The sequence below is a fragment of the Anopheles coustani genome, chromosome 3 (assembly GCF_943734705.1).
Source record: "Anopheles coustani chromosome 3, idAnoCousDA_361_x.2, whole genome shotgun sequence".
Classification (NCBI taxonomy): Eukaryota; Metazoa; Arthropoda; class Insecta; order Diptera; family Culicidae; genus Anopheles; species Anopheles coustani.
In genome coordinates, this window is record NC_071288.1 from 97,464,354 (window position 1) to 97,484,651 (window position 20,298).

General features: G+C 46.7%; 1 protein-coding gene across 5 annotated transcripts; it reads right to left on the reverse strand.

The window, feature by feature from the left end:
* Window positions 1-8,899: 8,899 nt before the first annotated feature.
* LOC131260517 (protein pangolin, isoforms A/H/I/S) lies at window positions 8,900-19,930 on the reverse strand. 5 transcript variants are annotated; one of them, XM_058262263.1, is made up of 4 exons: window positions 17,788-19,190; window positions 17,229-17,748; window positions 16,539-17,045; window positions 12,294-14,890 (listed from the first exon to the last, which is right to left on the reverse strand). In XM_058262263.1, the coding sequence occupies exons 1-4, from the start codon at window positions 17,969-17,971 to the stop codon at window positions 14,851-14,853; spliced, it is 1,251 nt and encodes a 416-aa protein (XP_058118246.1). In that variant the 5' UTR covers window positions 17,972-19,190; the 3' UTR covers window positions 12,294-14,850. The 5 variants fall into 5 exon arrangements, with proteins under 5 accessions (XP_058118244.1, XP_058118241.1, XP_058118243.1 ...); XM_058262261.1 differs by lacking the exon at window positions 12,294-14,890 and adding exons at window positions 8,900-10,498; window positions 19,804-19,930 and having other exon boundaries at window positions 15,135-18,334; XM_058262258.1 differs by lacking the exon at window positions 12,294-14,890 and adding exons at window positions 8,900-10,498; window positions 19,742-19,879 and having other exon boundaries at window positions 15,135-18,334.
* Window positions 19,931-20,298: the final 368 nt, after the last annotated feature.

Below are 20,298 nucleotides of genomic sequence, written 5' to 3' on the forward strand. Positions count from 1 at the left end.
GTGCATTGTTTTCTTCTCTCTCTACTTTTCTATCGCCTCTCATTTCATTTACCCAACGAAAGTCAAGGAAGTACGGTGCACTATAGTACAATATTGATTTTCCAACAAATTGTGTTTACCCTGCTGCTTCCACTGTAAGTTACCAGGTGTAGTTGCAGTTGCACAAACCGAGCCCCCGAACCCGAATGTAGGGAAGCCAAAGAAAAGGAGTGCTCCTTCACTAAGCCCTTCTTAGCAGGGAAACGGGAAACGAGATACGTGTGGCTCGTTGTCCCTTTTTTTTCTTTTTCGTTGGGGGGCTGGTCTCTAACCTTCCGAAATTAAAGCTGAAACCCTAGCTTGACACATATTCCATACTGCGGCCGATGGTACACAGTGTCGGGAAAACATGGCCGAAGAAGAGTACACATTTCAAGCGCTTCCTCCATCAAACATTCGTGGCCATCACCGTACGCAACGTATATTTATTAAATGGTGGAAAAACAAAGGCTCAATGTGTGCACAAGCAAGTTGTTTCTTGACGCGCATCTCCCTTATTTACACTGGGCCAGAGATGGTAGAAAAACGGTCGAAAAGGAATCCACTTCCATTATCACTTCCTTCACACCTATGCTAAAGCCAAGGGTGTCCTTGATGGTTCTACTCGTATCTCAATCCGTGGTGCGATCAATGAATGCGTAAGTACAAACACATTTCTTGAAGCGATCCAAATAGCCTTTCGTTGTAGCATTATTTATCCTGGTTCGCGATTATTGTCAATAAAATATCATAAATATGCATGGCCAGTCTAAAGGCATAGCGTTAATGCGCAACAGGAACCGCACATACTCTCAGTACGCTGCGTGAAATTAAAAAAAAACATATTTAATTTATTCCGTTTCTAAAATGGTTTTATAGTGGCCTACCCGCCACTAGCAGAGGCACTTAGATAGAATAACAAATAGTGACGGAGAAAACTGATTCGTTTACGATTGTCACCGGCAACTCTTCTTCTGAGTTATTGTTCATCAGATTCTTTATGTTTTATCCGAACAGAACGATTCCGATGTTCACCGAAAGTCTGCTCGGTCATGAAACGCGTAAGAAGAGCAGGTTTTAACGCTTCATTTGGTGAAAACATCGCGCAATTCATGGTCATCAAAAAAAAAACACACACACACATACAAAGAGATTTCAAGCCGAACGGTTGTGGCGCCAAAAGTGGGTCTGGAGTTGGTCGGCAAGATTACCCCGCGTGTGTGTAACGGTCAATTGGAGCCGCTGAAATGAGCAGTTTTAATTGGCACGAAACTACTACCTTCGGCACGCCCGCGTTGCTACCAGTGCTGTTTCAACGATGGCGTGGGTGCCAATACATCACCACACACTCACATACACACACACATACACTCGCATTCGGTTTAATTTCTTTTTTGTTTCGCATTTTGGTAAATACAAAAAGAAACACGAAGAAGTAGCAGAAACAGTCGCGATCTTCGCAAAATGCGGAACTGTACACCAGTGTAAAGGAACGGAACAAAATGTCTAATGGCAGATAGACAGTGTGCTAGTGCTTACGAAGCAGGATAATGACCAGACGGAACGTCGGATCTTCGCAAAGAAAATGTTTAGTTGTGTAAAGGCGTAGCTAAAATTAACGATGCAGCTTTTCGTTTTCAACCGTCATTATTTATAAGAAACATTTCTTACTTACTAAGAGAAAAAATATTATGCGTGAAAATTTCCGATGTCCACTCCTTCGGGTACGCAAAATTACCCTTTTCTTTAACTTTATGCCGGGTAGAGTGTGCCAGTATGTAAGAAACTGGTATCAAACATACCATCTCTCCCAATGAACCGTTTGCGAAGGTCAAGGGTGCTCTCGCTAATTTTGCAACACCTTTTGCACCTCCTCATCCGTTTATCGCTACTGTGCTTTGCCTATTTTTTCCAGAGAAAGCACACTGGAGATGGGAACGATGACAATGGTAAAAGAGGAAGAGCTCGCATCGGGTCGAAGACTTCCCTGTCGTGTGTTGTGTGCGAGCATTTAATTAATATATTTTCCACTAGACGGACTCCGACTCATACGTCCGAGTAATCGGTGGCCGGTGCCGGAAGGAGTGTGGGTGGAGTGGAAACGATCCACACAAGGAGGGTCTGACCAAGAAATTCCTTCAACAAGCAACGCAACGATGGATGGCGAACTTGGTTGCTTCTACCAGAGGAATCCACTTTAATGCCTAGCTGAGCCTAAAAGAAGTAATTAGCTACCGGAGTTACTCCTGCGGTGTTTACAGGCGCGAAAAATATGACCAACGAAGCAACACCGTTCGACGGAACTGCCATCGTCTAAGTGCGAGACCATGCACGCTCCTCCGCAGATGGATGTGTGTGTTCGGTACTGCGTGAGGAGGATCTCGAAAATTCAAAAAATGTAATAATTGCACACATGGTAGTTATGATAATAAATGAATGTTATTATTACTCTCCACGATGCATCTCCCTTTCCTGTAGCATCCTTCTTGCCCCATTACACCTGAGCCGCTCCACCTGTGCGAAGGTTTGACCGCTTTCCACCACACTTTCGTTGCCGTATTTCTGTATCGTGGTATTGGATCCATTGTTGGGCTCTTGTACGTTTTTTTACTGTCCCAACCTTGTTGCTTAACACATCCCTTCGTGTCTTGGCGGACGTACCTTTTAACGGTTCTCGCTCGGAGGAAATGTTTGCGCAACGTACCCTCGACGACCGACCGCGACCCTCCTGCCTACAGTATGATGGAAAATAGGCTGATCAACATAAACAGGCGATCCGATAGCATCCATCTCCGTTTCCATTGATTTCTTTTTCACTCGCTAGCGCGATACGGATCCAGATACGGAACGAGCAGTGACGTACTGAACACTGGAGAGACATGCAACATAAAAACCACCATCTTTCAGGCAAAACAAAACTCCCTGTATCGGTTTTATAGTTGAGCAATTAATTATGCTATAATTAGTACTTACTAACAGGAGTCCGTGTCGTACAATGTGAAGAAAACCATACACATGCTCTATCTCTCTTTGTTTCACGTTGGTTCTTTGCGTTCCTTTGCTCCCTTGCCGCCGGTTCTTTGCCGTCGTTTATGGGGTGTATGAAGACTGGTTTTAATAAGGTGCTTGGTACGATTCAAACTGCAAAAATGTTGTGGCGAGGAAAATTACATTTTCTAAGAAAATAATTGTACCAAGGAGCTTAAAAGGGTTGGGAAGCTGTCACCGGAATGCAGTATCATTAAACGTTTCATGTTGACCTTCTTGACCTACTCGAAAAAATGATGGATACAGCGGTTTCCGGTTCATCGTTCATACAAAGTTAAAAGTGTATGTAGAAATGCAAACTCGATCGGTGCCCATACAAAACATTTAATAATTCTTTAAGACTATGGTTCGCAACTTGAATTCGGGCGGAATACTCGAATTTATCAAACTATACCGTTAAGATTGATGATCGAAGTGATGGAGCCATATAGTAGTTCGCCTTAAGCTTGTGGAGCAAATGGAAGTACGAAAGAAAGTTTAAAGTTGGCGCAGAATGTAGCAACTTCAGATACCATGCACGAAGTCTGGCGAGCTTGAATTTCCACAAATAGTGCAACATGGCGCGCAGATGTTTTATTTGCGCGTGAAGAAGTGAACTCTCAACTCTGTCGCTCTTTTTCTCAACGCTTCGATAATGCGATGAATTTCAAAGTGGCAACCGGATGGAAACATCTCTGGAAATATGCCTGTCTTGTCTTGTGTTGGGCCTGGAAAAGACCGCCGACTAGTTGCCGCACGGAAGGAAACATCGATCTCGTGGGATGAATATTGTTTTCGAACAGTAAACTCGACTGGAGGGATAGCCCTGTTGTTTGTTTGGATGCTAAAATTAACGATACAGTGGCGCACGGGTTGAAAGCATGCTGGACTGGTGGACAGGGACGACAGTAGATTGATTTTCAAACGAGGCAAGCTGATCCCCAGGAGCATTATGCTCTTATACTGCTAGCGATAGGATGTTGTTTGCCATTCTGATTGCGATCACCGTGAACTGAAGGTCGGTTTGATGTACAAAATAAAGTTACTTATGGCGCCACTAGTCAAGGGAAATCTCGGAAGGCATCGATCGAGTAAACACTAATAAAATACCATCGCTAGGTTTCAGTTTGCTTGATAATTTCAAACCCAATATTTACAAGCTTAAATATGATTCTAATCAAGCTGGCCTCCGTTCTGGTCGTTGAGTCTCTGTGATCATATTCTAACGGGGTGATAGTTCGACTGCTTTACTCGGTATACGATCGAAAAATTAATTTTATTGTTCATTCACATATGCTGAACAACTCTAGACTCTAAAGATTACACGCACGCGTATTAGATTAGCCCACGTACACTAGATAATCGAAACGTTTATCTTTGATGCATTATCTATACCGGAAAAGAAGAGGAAGATATTGAGCTACATGAGGATGTAGTAGAATGAAATGAGATAGATTAAGCCACTTTTATGTATTGATGAACACATCTATTTCATATTTTTTTCACATTCCTTACAGCAAATCAATTTCAAACTCAGCATTATTATCTGACTTGCGAAATTTTTCTTCTAAGATTATCATTCAGATGGGTGGATTTCGGTCACATTTGATCAATCTTATCTAGTCTATAACGTTCGCATTCATATAGAATGCCAGACCTCACGATATAAATAAACGAGTAAACAAAACTGCACGAGGAAATATGGTCTCTACAAAATATGGATTTCCAATAAGCGTTTATGTAGAGTGAGAAAAAGAGACAAGGCAAGCAGAACAGATTGGTGAAAATAAAACATGGGAACGGCAGAGGTGGCTCGTTTTTCAACACGTCTGCTGATTGATTACAAATAGTTGGAATATACAAATGGAATACAAATCGTTCCAACGTGTAGACTAATGCTCCTTGATTTTAGGCCTTGAGGGAAAGAATTTTTCAATCTGCTAGAGGACGGGTTAGGCAACTGCGGATTAATTTCTTCGAATTAATATATTTCAAATTCCTACGTACCAAGTATTGCGAAAATCATGTTGTAAACGAAAAAACACCATCCACCCATGTTATGCAGTTTCCACACTCTGGTGGTAGTGTAAGTTACTTATTTTCTATTGATTAAGAAGAAGTAAGTAGTTACTTATTTTCTATTGATTAAGAGAGATGTGTGCTCAAGCCCTTAAATTTTAGTGTCATAAAATACACGCTAGGACAGCACTGCAAAAAGAAATTGTGTTTACCGAACGCACCTGTGGTGGTTATGTATGTTGCAAGTCTTTAAAAGAACAAGAGAGTAAAATTCATAACCGTTGTAGATAAAATGACTCCATAAGGGACACACCGTTGCGTGTGTCAAGTGATGAGCAACGAAATTATCTGATGCGCCGCAATCAACACTGTCGCAACGCATCAAGACACATGAAGGGGCAAGGAAACAAGATCGCAGTGATATCTGATGGGTCCAAGGGGAGACAAGATGTTTGTCATATCGAACGAATGATAACGACAGCGCAGGAAAAACGAGAAGCCGGATGAAAAATATCAAACAAAACAACAAAATATAATTCGTTACATATCAGGAATCTAAGCACCCGATTCAGAGAGGCAATTTGGATAATAAATTATTATTGGGGCTCGTGTCAAGACGCAAAGCGAATCCTGCGTCATATAAAACAGAAATGATGATGAAAAATGTCACGTGACAATGTTGGTTGTTAGCAGCACGATCGGAAATATGTGCCAGTCGCCCGCTTCCGGCAATTGGAATCATCAACCAGGCCTCAATGAATTGCCCCACATTTTTGGCAGCGTTTAAAAGTCGCGATTTGAGTTTCCCATCCTTCCTGTCTGAAAATGTAATTTGGACTCAAAATCATTGCTTTGTAGCAAATGCACTTTTATGGAGTAAGCGAATCGGGGAGCTTTCTTCACGTTTTTTTCCCTAGTCATTTTCCTCCGGGAGAATCATCCCAGCAATCGAGAGCGAGGCGGCTATCGTTGGCGTGTTTGGTAAGCATTGGTGGAGTAGACCCGTGAGCTAACTGATAAGAATATATACGGCGTTGTTTCGGCACGTTCCCTTCCAGCCACCATGTGCCACCTATGTGTGGTGACACTAGAGGCTTCTCGGGTGTATCGCTCTCTACTGCTATCTCTTTCTCGCTCCCTATCACTCTCTTACCCCTTCGCAAGAATGCACGGAAAACGCGTCGAAGCCGGCAATGATTAGACAACGACAACGCGACCAAACACGGCCCACCACCAATTTCCGTGGCACCATCCTCTGAGCAGTCCCTCTAACCATACTTATGCTGCCTCGCTTTAACACACTTTTCACGCTTCTACCGCACACACTCTGGAGAATTGCTGCCAGTGGTAGCGATAGTGTCAATTTAATTTGTACGTTTAGCTGCTGCTTGCGTCGTCTCGACATGCTGTATTTTCCCCATTTTTACCCCAGTAGGTATGGTTGCGTTGGCCACCCTCGTTGACTCTACTGTGCCACTGTACCTTTTGCCCCCTTTCGCCCTTTAAAAATCCATGGGGTCCATGGGGCTTGAATTTTTGCTACCCATTTCGACCCGGCCTTGCAGCCCTCGTTCCATGAGCAGTTAACAAGTCAAATGGGAAAGAAAGTACGCCGCACGTCTTGACGACCGACGAATTCGGTTGCAGTTGGGGTTGCCTCTATCCTTTTAAAGGCATAACTGCCGACCTACTGCGCCCCTTCCGACTGAGCGTAGTTTAAGAAGTGTCACTTTTATCAGTTTATTAACAATGTTGATCATCCAGGTAAAAAAAAAACTCCTCTCAGATCACAATAGATGTGTTCAATATCTTTTCAACAACAAATATTTTGTGGTTTGAACTGGATGACATTTTGAATTACTTTTTTGTACAGTGACAATTCAGAAGCGTCTCCAGAGATCAGTTGCACTTGCAGTAGGATCAAATCGACGGGAGGATGTAAAAAAAGGTACCAAACGCTTTTCAATCCGGAAGCTCGAGCTATCAATACCTTATGCACGATCCCGAACCGACGGGCAGTAGACGTCCGGATGATTATGGTGCCTTGTACAAATTCGATGCTTTACCGCTATCTATTGACACATGTCACACTTGGGCTGTAAAAAGATTAGGTACTTGCATTAAGTCAGCTCAATTCATTCGAACGACTACGCTAGAGCGAACAAACTCGGGGGCAATCACTGTGGGACTCCGACGGTTCGATAAAAAGCCCAGATAAAGATCACACCTTTCCAAGCAGCGCATCCTTGAAACTCGAGCAGCCTTCGGTCGGTTTTGATCGGGGAGTGTGCTTCTTTCTTTTTTCGTCTTTTAATCTACCTGAAGACGACACTCACGGCGCTGAGAGTGATGATGATGATGATGATGACGACGGTGTGGTTCGAGATCAATCCCTCGGCGGGGAGGGTTTCACACATTTGCTCAGTATTCAGAAAACTCAATATTTATTTGTTTATTCAACATGCCATAAATTATGCTATTTAAAAAGTTTCTCGTTTCGAGGCTATTGGCTTGATCCCGGTCGACTGATGCCTTTTTTGCCTTCTTCTGAGAACGAGATGTGTTTTCTCTTCCTATGTTCTTGACATATTTTGTGTGTGTTTTTAGCTTTTTCCTCTTCCCGCGATTTAAGAGCTGGAAATCACAACAATCGCGCCTGAGCGGGAATCGAATCGAGCGGGATAAACATGAAGAAGAAACGAAACCAGGGCCCACTCGTGCTGCTGTGTGTGGGAACGGGCACGAGTAGTTCCGTTGGAGTGTCAAGCATGGCGAAGAGGCTTCCTTCGTGGCTATATGTTTTTGTGCCTTCGAAGAAGCAATCGTCACACGCAGCGAATGAATACACAACGACACCGCGGCATTCGGTAGCCACGGAAGTTAGAGAACCTGAGGAAGAGTCCGCGGACCCGCGAGATGTTCATGGCAGCAGTTGTATTGGTTTGGCCCTCTGCAGTCCCGGCCGGTTGGCTGTAGGTGTGCGTTGTAGAGCCAACGCTCCGAATGATAATCAGCTTCAACTGATCACCAACAACCTCTTCTTGGCGAGCGGGAACAGAAAACAATCCCAGAAGAAGACCATGACGCCGCCAGTGAAGGAATGTAAGATGGAGAGAGATAATCAGCCAAAGGAAAAGAAACGACCGAAAAATAGAGAGGAGAGCTTCGGCCTGCAAGCGTGCTACGATCAACAACAACTAAAATTTGGAAAACCGGCAATCCGAGGCCAGGCTCAAAATACCCCGAATAGAGTGTACGCAAAAGCAAACTATTGCGGATTACCCTTTCCGCCCAGGCTAACAAGTGTTACCGGGATAAGAAGGCACGCTATTTGAGCTATGAGTTATGCTTGATCGCATCTAGGATTTTCTTACAGACTTAAATTAGCTTTTTATAGCATTACCAAATGGTAAAGTCAGTAGTTTCTTAAAGAGACTCAGGACATAATACGGTTTATTTGGTGTTGATGCAATTGCAAATGCGTTCGCGACGTTATCAATTGAATCTTTCATTTTCGCCCCGTTTTATATTCTTCCCTACTTGTAATGCCTTGCATCTGTTCCCTTCCCTACCATCTCTAACAAGTTCAAGAGGTTACACTTAAGAAGTCTCCAAAATGTGGCTGTACCGTGATGGTTGTGCGAGACTGCACGAAAATAACTTCGCCGCTTTGGCTTCGGAAAAAAACATTTTGGTTGCGTTTTCTTTCCAGAGCCGAAACATCAATGCACTCTTGGCAGGATGTTCAAATGGCTTCGGATTCACTTCATGCGGACGGAAAGTGGGCTGTTTTTCTACCCTTCCCAGAACGAAGTATAAGTGAGTCAAAAGAATGTTCTTTGCTAATTGATCAGTGTCCACGACGAATGGACCAGGATGCTTTATTTTTTTTGCGATTTTTTGTTTATCATTTGTTTTCCAGAAAATCATCCTTTCCCAGGATCAAATGAAAAAAAATTAACATAACTTATCGAGGACAAATGTCCAGCAGAGCTGTAGGAAGTCTTTCTATCTAGGCAGCAATCAGGGATAATTGTTACGGTCTTTCACAATTAGAAGGAAGCGAGCAAGAGTTTCTACTCCTTTCGTCGAGGCTCTTGTTTGTCGAGGCTAGTCTGTCCTATTCCTGGAAGCCAGTTAATCTAGCGGCTCTAAATCGTTTACGCTATGTTGCAAAAGATTTTGGTAAAAATCTCGAAAAATTGTCCGACCTGCAAAGGAACTGCTATCTACGATTGCAGTTGTAGCCTTTTTGGTCGCGTGGTAATCGCGTGTTGCAATGCAAACCATTACACTAGGACACGCTCGTCGGATAGCCGTTCGGCAGCATCCATGCTATGAGTAAGTTCATTTTCGGCGCGAAAAATGTCGTTATAAAGGTTGTCCTTATTTCCGAGTGGCATGGCTGTGGCTGAATAAGCTGAGAGAAAACTCGCTCCCATGAGTCCAAAAGCGCCCACTGTCGTTGTCGGATTTCACCGACTGTCGTCGCCGTTGTCGTTGTCGTTGTTGTTGTCGTTGTCGTCTCCATTGTCGTCGTTTCTCGAGTTCGTTGCTGTTGCTGCCGTTGTGGTCTTTCTGCTTGTACGATCGGATCGCTCTTCGACTTGTAGCGTAGCACTAAGGGAAAATTATCGCAGGCCAATTTCCAGAGAGTTGCATTCTTTTTCTTGGCCATGGTACGACGGCTGCTTCCACCCACTAAGTCACATTCGTTCTACCATAGCTTCTTTCCATACAATGTACTTCACATAGTGAAAGGCAGTCTGTGACAGGATGCGCTGTTCTTCCGTTCCATCAGCGTCGTTGTTTCACCGTCAACGTCAAAGCCTCCCATTTTCTCTTTCATTGCTAGACTGCCTCGTTCGCTAGATTTGTTTCTACGGTGCCTTGCAATGCACGAATATCAATTATTTTCGATCAGCTTCACGTCTTTTCGTCCAGTTCGTTTTTCTTCTGTCCGTGAGCATCATTTCAGCGAAAGAGCGGATCACTAACCAAGGGCTTCCTTTGTGGAAGACTCGGAACCGCGACATCGTCAGTGTCGTTCTTGAGATTGATATTATGAGAAGCACTGCCCTCGACCCTGAACAAAGTAGCCCTATACCACACCCTCCCCTACCTATCTTGGTTGCCATCGTCTCCGATCTGATAACATCTGCGTCAAAACTGTCGCCTTCCGCACCCCAACGATCTCTTCGTGCGATCGGCGCATGACTCATGCGAAATACCCACGCATACCCAAACCGACTCACTATCCTGGCTTTCCTTCCAGGTGGGCCGTTTGCCTGGAAATTCATTTTTGGTTTTTGTTGTATGCGCGCGTAGTGCCAATTGTTGCAGACTTATTCTTGGAGATCCATTGAAAAACAATGCCTTGCCCACGCACCGGTCAAACGGGAGCGTTGGTCACCAACATGGCATGTACGGAAAACTGGGAAGAAAGAAAAGTCACATTCGATATGCTTAGAATGGTATGGAAGGGGGTAGTAGTTTTAAGGAGATGATGCTGGGGATGAAAATAGATGGTTCTAAACACACACCACATAACATATCGTAGAACAGCATTGCTAGATGGAGCAAACCAAACAAACACTTACATAGAACAACTAGAGCCAGAGCACGCATGCTCTTTGGCAAAGTTTCAATATCCAAAAAAAAAAAAACAACTTTACATACAGAGAAGAACTGATATTTTACTGTAAGGATGAAGTTTTCATCAACCGAAACTAGGCTTTAAAAGTTCTGGTGGAGGAAAACTCCGCAAAGATTAATATAAATTATTGACAAACAACTGGCTAGTAGTACTGGTTGAAGCTTAGAGCAAGGAAAAGTTTTATCAACATAAACTAGGCTTTAATAGTTTGTGCCGAGAAACTTTTGCAAAACGAGTAGAATGATAATAACAGTATGGAGTTTAGTTGTTATTGTGGGGTATCAAGAATGGGGAATGCTTCATTCCAGGAAGAATATCCATTGCTGCAGTTCATCCACCTATCGCACGGAGTTTTCCAGGAGGGATTCTGACAAGTTGGTCGGTTGGTTATCCATTTATTATGTTTAGCTCTATCGACTACCCCACATTCTTCTCAACACTCCTTCTTCAAGTATTCCTCGATTTCCAAGGAAAACGTATTGCATGGGTTCATGTGTGGGTTTGTGTTTGAGAAAGCAGTAAATTTAAAAAAAAGCAGCGGGATTTAAAAAAAAATTGCACTGCACCCGTATGCGATGAGGAAATATGATCATATTTCTCTAATGACGCCTCATGCGTCATCATAAATCGATACTCTTTTGGTATTTCCGCTCTTGTGAAAAAAAACTAAAAACTAAAGACTCAAATACAAACCGCGAAGATCCAGGTTTTATACTGACAATCAGACTCGTCCGATTTGCTGTTGGTTTGCTTCAGGCTTGAACGAGGTATGCTCGATGTAAGCCATTCCTCGGTTGTATCTCTTCATAATCCAGACCGTCCAATAAAAGATATTGCCGGATCAAACACTTTACTGCAGTCATTTTTTGTTTGGCCGGTGTCCGGAGACTTGAGGCTTGAGACCGTATATACAACCGATCATATTCAACCGCAATTTAACTCGGATTGGCAGTCTCGGAAACTTAAGCCCGTTTTCATAATATACGATGCCGTAAATCATGAATGGTGAAATTGGTTTTACAAATTGCTACAAAATGACCTTTGTTTATTGAAGCCGTTGTCTGCATTACCGTTTCATTGGATTTTGAAACAAGCATCACCGTTGCGGGAAAATAACTAAACAAAACCATTATCAATTGATATTCAAGAGCGTCTGTGGTATACCTGCAAATATTAAAAAAATACGAAGATCACTGTCGATCGTGAAGGGCAATGATATGTGATGGTCTTCGATGCTCGAAAATGCGTGCGTTTAACCACCCCGTCACAAACATGAAAAAGCATACACTTGCCCACACAATCGATACTGGAAAGCGTACAATTGTCAAATTCACACATTTCAATACCATTCGTCGATCGTTAACCACCTTCAACTAACAATAACCATTAATTAAAGAGATTTCACGGTTCTTCCCAAAAAATGTAATAATCTACCAAAGAAGAAGGAAAAAGCGCCATTTTCAGGAACGCCACCAAACGACGAAACTTCGTGAAGAAGCGAGAATAAGAAGGCAACAGAGAAAGAGAGAGAGAGAGAGAGAGAGAGAGAGAGAGAGAGAGAGAGAGAGAGAGAGAGAGGGGGGGGGGAGAAAGAGAGAGATGGAGCGATGAATGATCTTCTCTGCCTTGTGTTGGTCAAAAAGGGTTGGTCCGTCTAGGTGGAAGCCGGTGGTAACCAACTACTTGAAAGGCGCAATTATCCATCCATCCCCACAAGTCCTCATCACACAAAAGCTGGATTTTTTCTCCTCGGTGTTTGTGTGTGCAAAGGCCTCTTTCCAAAATGTAGAAAAAAGGATAAGGGAGAAGACAAATCACAAATGAATCTTCCAGCCTTTTGCGTACAATCTCTCCTTCCGCCCAGCATGAGGTGGACTGTAGGAAGATCGCCTGTTCATCGTGGTATCGCGTGGACTCGCGAGACATGAAATATTCGCTGTCGTTCCGGGCCGTCTTTCGTTACTACAACCTCTTCCCGGTTCCCCCAAATTCCTCCACCGGCCCATGAAGGCTCTGTGACCCCAACGAGAAGAAACACGTTGGTTTGATTTACGTCCTCCGTCTCCGTTTGCCGAATTGCCCTGCGCCCTTGGAGGGACTTTATTCTATACTCCACAGCCAAACGAGGGAGGCTGTGTATACTGACACTTCATAAATTCTTCGTTACCTTTTAGCCCTCTCCCCATACACAACCCTTTACTTGTTCTCGTTTCGTTTCTGGCTCCTGCTACCCTCTGACCAGTCCGAATGGTTGTTCATTTTTCGTGTACCTTTTTAACGAAAAACGAAAAAGCTGTAATACTCCTTTTTCCGACCAGTCGCTCTCACATTGGGCGAAAAACGATCTCGAGTATCTTCACTCCCTTCCTTAAATGCCGTATCCACCACAAACTCCCACTCTCTCTCTCTCTCTCTCTCTCTCTCTCTCTCTCTCTCTCTCTCTCTCTCTCTCTCTCTCTCTCTCTCTCTCTCTCTCTCTCTCTCTCTCTCTCTCTCTCTCTCTCTCTCTCTCTTTCTCTCTCTTTCTCTCTCTATCTCTCTCTGTCTCTCTTTCTCTCTCTTTTCCATGTTTGGCCAAAGTTCTGTTTCGTTCTTCTGGTGCGCGATCATCTCTTCATTTTTACGACCTTTAGCCAGGTCTGGTTCTGGTCTCCAGAACATACCCCATGGTTCTATGTTTCGTATTTTGGCTTTCCATTCCATCGCTGCCTTCTTTCTTCATTCCGTCGACCTTCTTCATGCCCTCGTTCGCTAACGACAAACAAGCCAACGATCAACGACTCTCTGGGCTCGACTCACAGCAGACTCCTGCTGGTTTTTAGCCTGTTCTCCTCTTGGCAGGGATTTTTCCGTCTTCTCACATTTTTCCTCATCTTATTTTTACCGTCCATTCCTGGTTCCTTCTCATTATTCACTTTACAACGATATTTCAGATCCTTTTTTACTGTGTGTTCTTTCCACTATCGCACACTTGATTGATTTTGCTTTTCCCACCTTCCTTTTCACCTTCATTCGTTTTCGTCCCATCGCACTTGCCACCCACTGTATCATTCCATCACTCTCTTTCTCTTTGTCGAACGTCCATCTGGCATCCTTATTTCTTTCTTCCCTGGCATCTTTCGCACTAGCAAACGAATTATTGAGCTTTCTCGACGCCAAACTATGAAAAAGCAACTCATCCAATCATTTTATGTTTTTTTTTTTCTTCAACTACTGTTCCAATCGCTCCAACGATGCCCTCTTTCCTCTGTTTACTTCACTCAACAGAAGAAACCGCGAGAGAAACCAAGATGGGTCGATGCACGAACGCATCGTAAAAAGAGACGCAAAAACTTGTTTTGGAAATTTACTATCTTTTCCCTGGTCCACCCTTACGAGTCGTGGTTCTTCAAATACTGCTTCGTCGTAGCTGCTTTGCTCTTGCCATTATGCCTCCCACGACAGGACGTAGCGTGAAGAAGTTGGTGCGCGGAGAGCTTGTCCTTCCATGGACTCGCTTCCTATACCAGCACAGATTTTCGAGAAATTCTCTACTTGTCCTTCTTTTGTTCAGCATTTTTTATACTCTTTTTGTCGTTTCTTGGAAGACAGATAAATTGATCGTTTCCACACACAACATTGACGCACAACCAGTACGGGTCGCGACAAACGCCAGGCACATACTTGATTGAGCTTTTCGAATCTTTTGCATCAAACTTTTTCTATTCGACATTTAATCGTTTACGATTCGATGGTGTTCACTTGTTTTCCTCGTCCTTCTTGGTTGGTAGCGCACCTAAACAGTCTCTCTATAAAGAATAATTTCAACCCGATTCGTCTACGATTACCTTCGAACTAAAACGATTATTTTGCGTGCTGAATGACGGTTGCCACCTGATTAGCAGACTCTGCTTTGTATCCAAAAGGACACCCTCTCTAAGAAACGGGAGGCACAGGTGAACGCAAGAGTAGGACTGCTCCAGCTGGTTTGTTTGGTGTGGTGGTTCGTTTTAGCTGATTCTCTCTTTTATTTGCCTCACTGCCCCAAATGGAACGGATCTTAATGCATGGGTATATAATGCTAACACATGACTTTACAGCTATCAACAATACGTAACGCCAAAGTGTACAAATTCAACGGCCTCAAGGCACTAACACACACGTCCACACACAAACAAACGGAGTACATAACTTCAGAACGCACAAACGAAAAGGATCTTTTGACTCCAAGATCATTTGCCTCATATTGGGCGCAAATTGAGCCACTAACAGCGGAACATGTATATATACATACACACACACACACACAGACCTATTGAAAGGACCAAATAGGAAAAGAATAGAGAACCAACCTACGGGAAGCGCTACAATTGTAGGAAAAGGAAATGGGAAGACTTTTCATGGATGTGGTGTTGCTGCTTTGCCGGTACACTACCTATCACTAGCGATTTGACTACTGCTACTGCTGCTCCGACTGCTGCCATTGGTGACTGCTACTGCTGCTGGGTTGTTGTCATTGCTGTTGGCTGCGGAAAGTGTCCGGCTGGCTTCGGTTGAAGGCATTGCCAGCGGTGGACCACTTCCGTTGGCCAAGATCCCCGTCGGCGGTGTTGTCGTCGTTGGGGAGAGATCACCGTTTGTCTGCTTGCTGCCCGTAAGCCCCAACTGCCCACCGTGGTGCTGCTGATGGAAGGCAGAAGCAAGGTGGTGATGGTGATTCTGGTGGTGCTGATGGGCAGGATGTAACAGGAACCCGCTGCTTGCGGATCCACCCCCCGAAGAAGGTGGGCTGGACGGTAGCTGCGAGCCGTTGGGAGAAGAGCTGCCTCCGAGCCCGTTGCCGGTGCTGCTGTCCGGCAACTCTTCCTTGATGGCCATGGCGGTAGTGGAGGACACCGAGGAACTGCCGGATGAGGGCGGTGTGTTGGGCAGCAGTGGCGGGGACGTTTTAAGGTTGAGCTGCTGCAGATGTGGCGGGATCTGGAGGGAGGGCGTGGACGATGACGACGATAGCGACGACGACGACGAGGACGACGACGAGGATGACGACGAGGACGAGGAGGAGGGCGTCGGAGGAGCGAGTGTAGGCGTCGAGGGCGTCGGGGGCAGCAGCGAGGCGGAAGCTGCCGGATTTTTGCCGAGGCTGGCCGAGGGACCATTGGAGGTGCTGGAGGAACTACTGTTCAGGTTGGTCGTCCCGTTGCTCGCCGACGAGGACGCCGAGTTGGTGCGCATAGTGTGATGATTGTTGTAGGGACTGAAGTTGTTGCTGTAGCTGTTGTTCAGCTGCGACCCGCCGATGCCCGAGTCGTTGCTGATGTTGTTCAGCTTGTCGCTGACATTCTGGAGGGCTGCAGCAGCCGCTGCAGCCGCTGCCGCCGCCTGCTGATGATGATGCTGCTGATGGAGGTGATGCTGCTGGTGGAGGTAATGTTGCTGCTGCTGCTGCAGTTGCTGCTGGAGCTGTTGCTGCTGCTGGTGCTGCTGTTGCGCCGAAGCAATCATCGACGCCAGCCCCAGGTGGTCGTGGTGGTGGTAGAAGTTGGTGGGCGTCGCGGGGCTGGCGAGCAGATTGAGCGGCGATGCGATGCTCGTAGAAGGCGACTGAAGACTCGAGAGGACACTCAAGCACCGGGGACTCGAGAGCGACTGGTTGATCGACTCACGGTCTTCATCCTCTTCGCCTGGCGACTTGCTGCTGTCGTCCTCCATGCTGCCACAGCTCCCGATCGCGTCGTCCGACCCGTCCCCCCGATCCCGACCACCCTCGCGATCACTGCTGCCATCGCCTCGGTCGCCTCCCCCCGCTTCCTTGTAGCGGATGCACTTTTTCTTGCGCCGGCACGGCTTACACCACTGGTTCTGTTGGTCCAGTCCGTATCGCGCCCGACACTTCTTCATGCTGTTCCCCCCCGGATCCGCCGGGCTGCGGTCCTTTTTCCTCTTCTTCTTTTTCGCCCCGTACCCGTAGTTGTCCCGCGCCGTCCAGCCCGGGTAGAGTTCCATGTGCAGCTGCCGCTCCTGGCGTGCCTTGTCGTAGTACACGCTCTGCTCCTCCCGCGACAGCGAGTGCCACTTCCGCCCGAGGATCTGGTTGATCGCGGCCGACTCCTTCAGCGTACACTCGGCCACCACCTTCGCACGCATCTCCTTCATGTAGAGCATGAATGCATTCAGCGGTTTCTTCACGTGACTGCGCTTCTTCTCGAGGGCCGCCTCCCGTTCCGCCAGCGACTGGTGCTTGTGACCGCCACCACCACCTCCACCGCCGCCGTTGTTGTTGTGATGGTGATTGTGATTGCCGTGATGGTGATGACTGTGGTGGTTGTGGTTGGTGTGATGGTTACTATTATTATTGTTGTTGTTACTGTGGTGATGATGGTGGAACGACGAGGACGAGGAGGAGGACGATCGGTGGTGGTGATGATGGTGGCCGGACGATGGCTCGTGATCGTTGACCGACCCTCCTCCTCCTCCACCACTCGAGGAAGACTCCTGCTTGATCGGTGCCCCACCCTGCCGATCGCACCGGCCTGGAATATCCTGCTTCGGGCCCGGTGTTATGATCGCCGGATGACCCGGGTTCAGCACCGGATGCCCTGGGTGGATGCCGGACGGCAGCAGCGTGGGCGAGTACCGGTAGAAGTCGCTAGACAGGGACGTGTAGATCTGGAGCGACGACGGGTAGGGCGTGCGGAAGCCGGCCGCAGGACTGTACAAGGAGGGCGTGTGCCAGGACGGAGCCACCGGCAGCATGTCCGGACTGAGCATCGGGTAGGGGTACTGGCTTGTGGGGAAGCTGTAAAGCGGGGGCCTCGTCAGACTCATTGTCTTCGGGTCGAGCTGGTACGGCAAGATGCCACAGTGGGCGGGCGGCGGCGACGACAGGTGATCTCCATTGTGACAGAAGAATGGTGGCAGGTTCATCTTGTTCGCCATCGATACCGGAAGTCCTCCGGGGGCTCCATTCGCGTACGAATAAGGTGGAACGATGTAGCCCATATTGAAACCCGGGTGGGGAGCTCCATGCGGGAGTTTCCCTCCCACACCTCCCGACCCGCCACTTCCTCCATACAGCGAGCTGCTGCTTTCGTGGCGTGTCGTGCCATTCTTGACCGTTTTCTCTTCGCTCTCGGTCAGATCGATGAGGCTGGACTTTTCTTCCAGCAGATTCTCGGACAACTTCTCGTCGTCGCGGTCACCCTCATCCTTGAACACCTTCACCTCGTCCGTGCTGCCCAGCTCATCCCCAGTAGAACTGTTGTGTGGCATTTTAGCACCAATTCCCCCCGGTGATCGAAACGTATTTGCGTCACTTAATGAGAAACCTGGGCACAGAAGTTGAGATTAATCTCCACTGCACTGAGCACAAGTATTTTGCTATTTTTTCACTTTTTTGCTTTTAGGATAAGGCACTTGGAATTTGATTCGATCTATGAAAATGCAAACTTTTTGCTCTTTGACTCGGCTGGTCCGAGACTAATTACACATTATGCGCAAATATTTTCCACCTTTTTCCTTCAACTTTCGTTACACAATAACACACACATTTTCATGCTCCATCTATTGGCCCTGCTTCACAACTTCATTATCAACTTTCTTCTTTTTTTTTTTCTTTGCTTCCGGTAGTTGTAACTGCAAAAATGAACGCGCGCGCACTCGCGAACATAGAATAATTTTTTGCACTTCGTCGTTGCAGCAAAATTGCACCTTTTCTTATGAAAACTACCTCCCTCCAGTGGCAACGCCAACCGCTGCCAGTGTGGGTTCTTGAGTGGCGAGAAAGGAAACTTCTCCTGACATCACATGTGCTTCTCGGCCCGTTTGTCACTTCACTTACACTTCACTGCCACTGCCGCTTCCACTACACGTGTCGATGACCAAGTGGGGACGCCCAGCAGCTCGTTGCCAGCGTTGGTGTATTTTTGCCTACTGGTCGCCGGTCTGGTTACTACCGGCGCCATCGGATGCGACCTCTGCCGTACTGCCGGCCTTCGCTGCCGCTCCTGCTCCGTTTCTGGGACTGATCGGGACGGGGCGGCAGTCCGATCATGTTCCGGTGTGTTCCCGCACTTGCTGTAATGGGTTCCGCATGTAAAATGTGCACCCGACCTGCTAGCGCTCACTCACGCGCTTCTTCCCACTTGGTGCGATGTCGTCATCCCGCGGGAGATCGCAAAACGGCAGATGATGCTAAATTGTATGCACAAATCGACAACGGATCGCCCCACCGGTGTCGTGCAAGTTGTAAATCGCAAAACACACACACACGCACGCGCACGTCCAAGCACGTCTAATTATCGGCTCGCTGGCCACCCCCGAGAGGAGCTGCGGAGTGATAGAAAATGGCCTTCGTGGGCGCCCGTGCGGTCTGTTTTTCTTCGTTTTCTACTGGAAGGCACAGCGAGTAGCGAAAACAACAACGCCGCGACAAATGGTGCGAATCTCCGGGTGATGATCTTTTCTTCTGCTCTGTATTTTTGCCTAGTTCTACACACACCCGGGTGGACCCTTGGCGACACTATCTCTTGCGCCTCTAGGAGCGCAGTAGCACTTCTTGCGCCACTCTCGCCTTAGGACAACTCTTTAGCACTCAACTTAATCAAATCCACCACAGCTTCATAGCGATGAGAACACGCAGCAGCGCAAGTCGCGCAGCTACAAAGAAAGGGTGTGGGAGGGTGGGAAAGCGGGAACAGTTAATCTCGCCGACACTTTTCCCCGTCGATCAGCTCCACCATCTGCGTATTCACGTCTGCTTCGCAAAACACTTCCTTTGCGGATATAAAAAAGACACGCCTTGTTTCTTGCTTACGTATGACCGTGATCCGTCAACTGTGTGGTGACAACTATTGACGACAATATTCAACGATGGAACCGCTTTTTTCGGACTGGATAATGGCACCTCATCCCATTGGGGAATGGGTTCGCGATCTGTGGCGCCACAATAAACCGACGGCACTTTGACACTGGAGTAGGCAGGATTATCTTCGCACTCCCTCAAAGGCCGTGGACTTTGCGCAGAGTGTCTTCCGTATTTACCAGCTGCACAACGTTGTCACACAGCACAACGACTGGCTAGATAGTCGTCCTGTCCAATTTACGTTTGTTTTCCGCACGCGGTGACACGGGTAGGTTTACGTATTTGTATGTTTTCGTTGTTTTTCGAAGGGCGTTACTGTCCGGCGCGGTTCAGCCGTGTTCGATTTGTTCGCGACTGTCTCAGACTACATGCGGAATTCAACTGCGCCTCAAAGGCAAGTGTGCTGAGGAGAGAGCAAGCAAACTACGCTAGCTGAAAGCGTATCGTATGTTGTCTCTGTTTGGTACATTCTTTGGGTACGGTTGACAGTTCATTTGGCCCACCATGAATTACGCCTACCCAGGTGGCCATATTGGTAGTTGCCGATTCAGTGACCCTCGCCTGAAGAAAACCCGATGCGTCTTCAAGGTCGAATACCGATTCGGAAGCGGTGAGCGCATGCGCAAGCTCGATGATTATCGATGATTCAAATTAACCGTTGTAAATTAAGCACAGCCAGGACATTTATTGAAAGATGTGGCATTACACTTGTTAAAGCTGTGGAATTGCAGAGAGT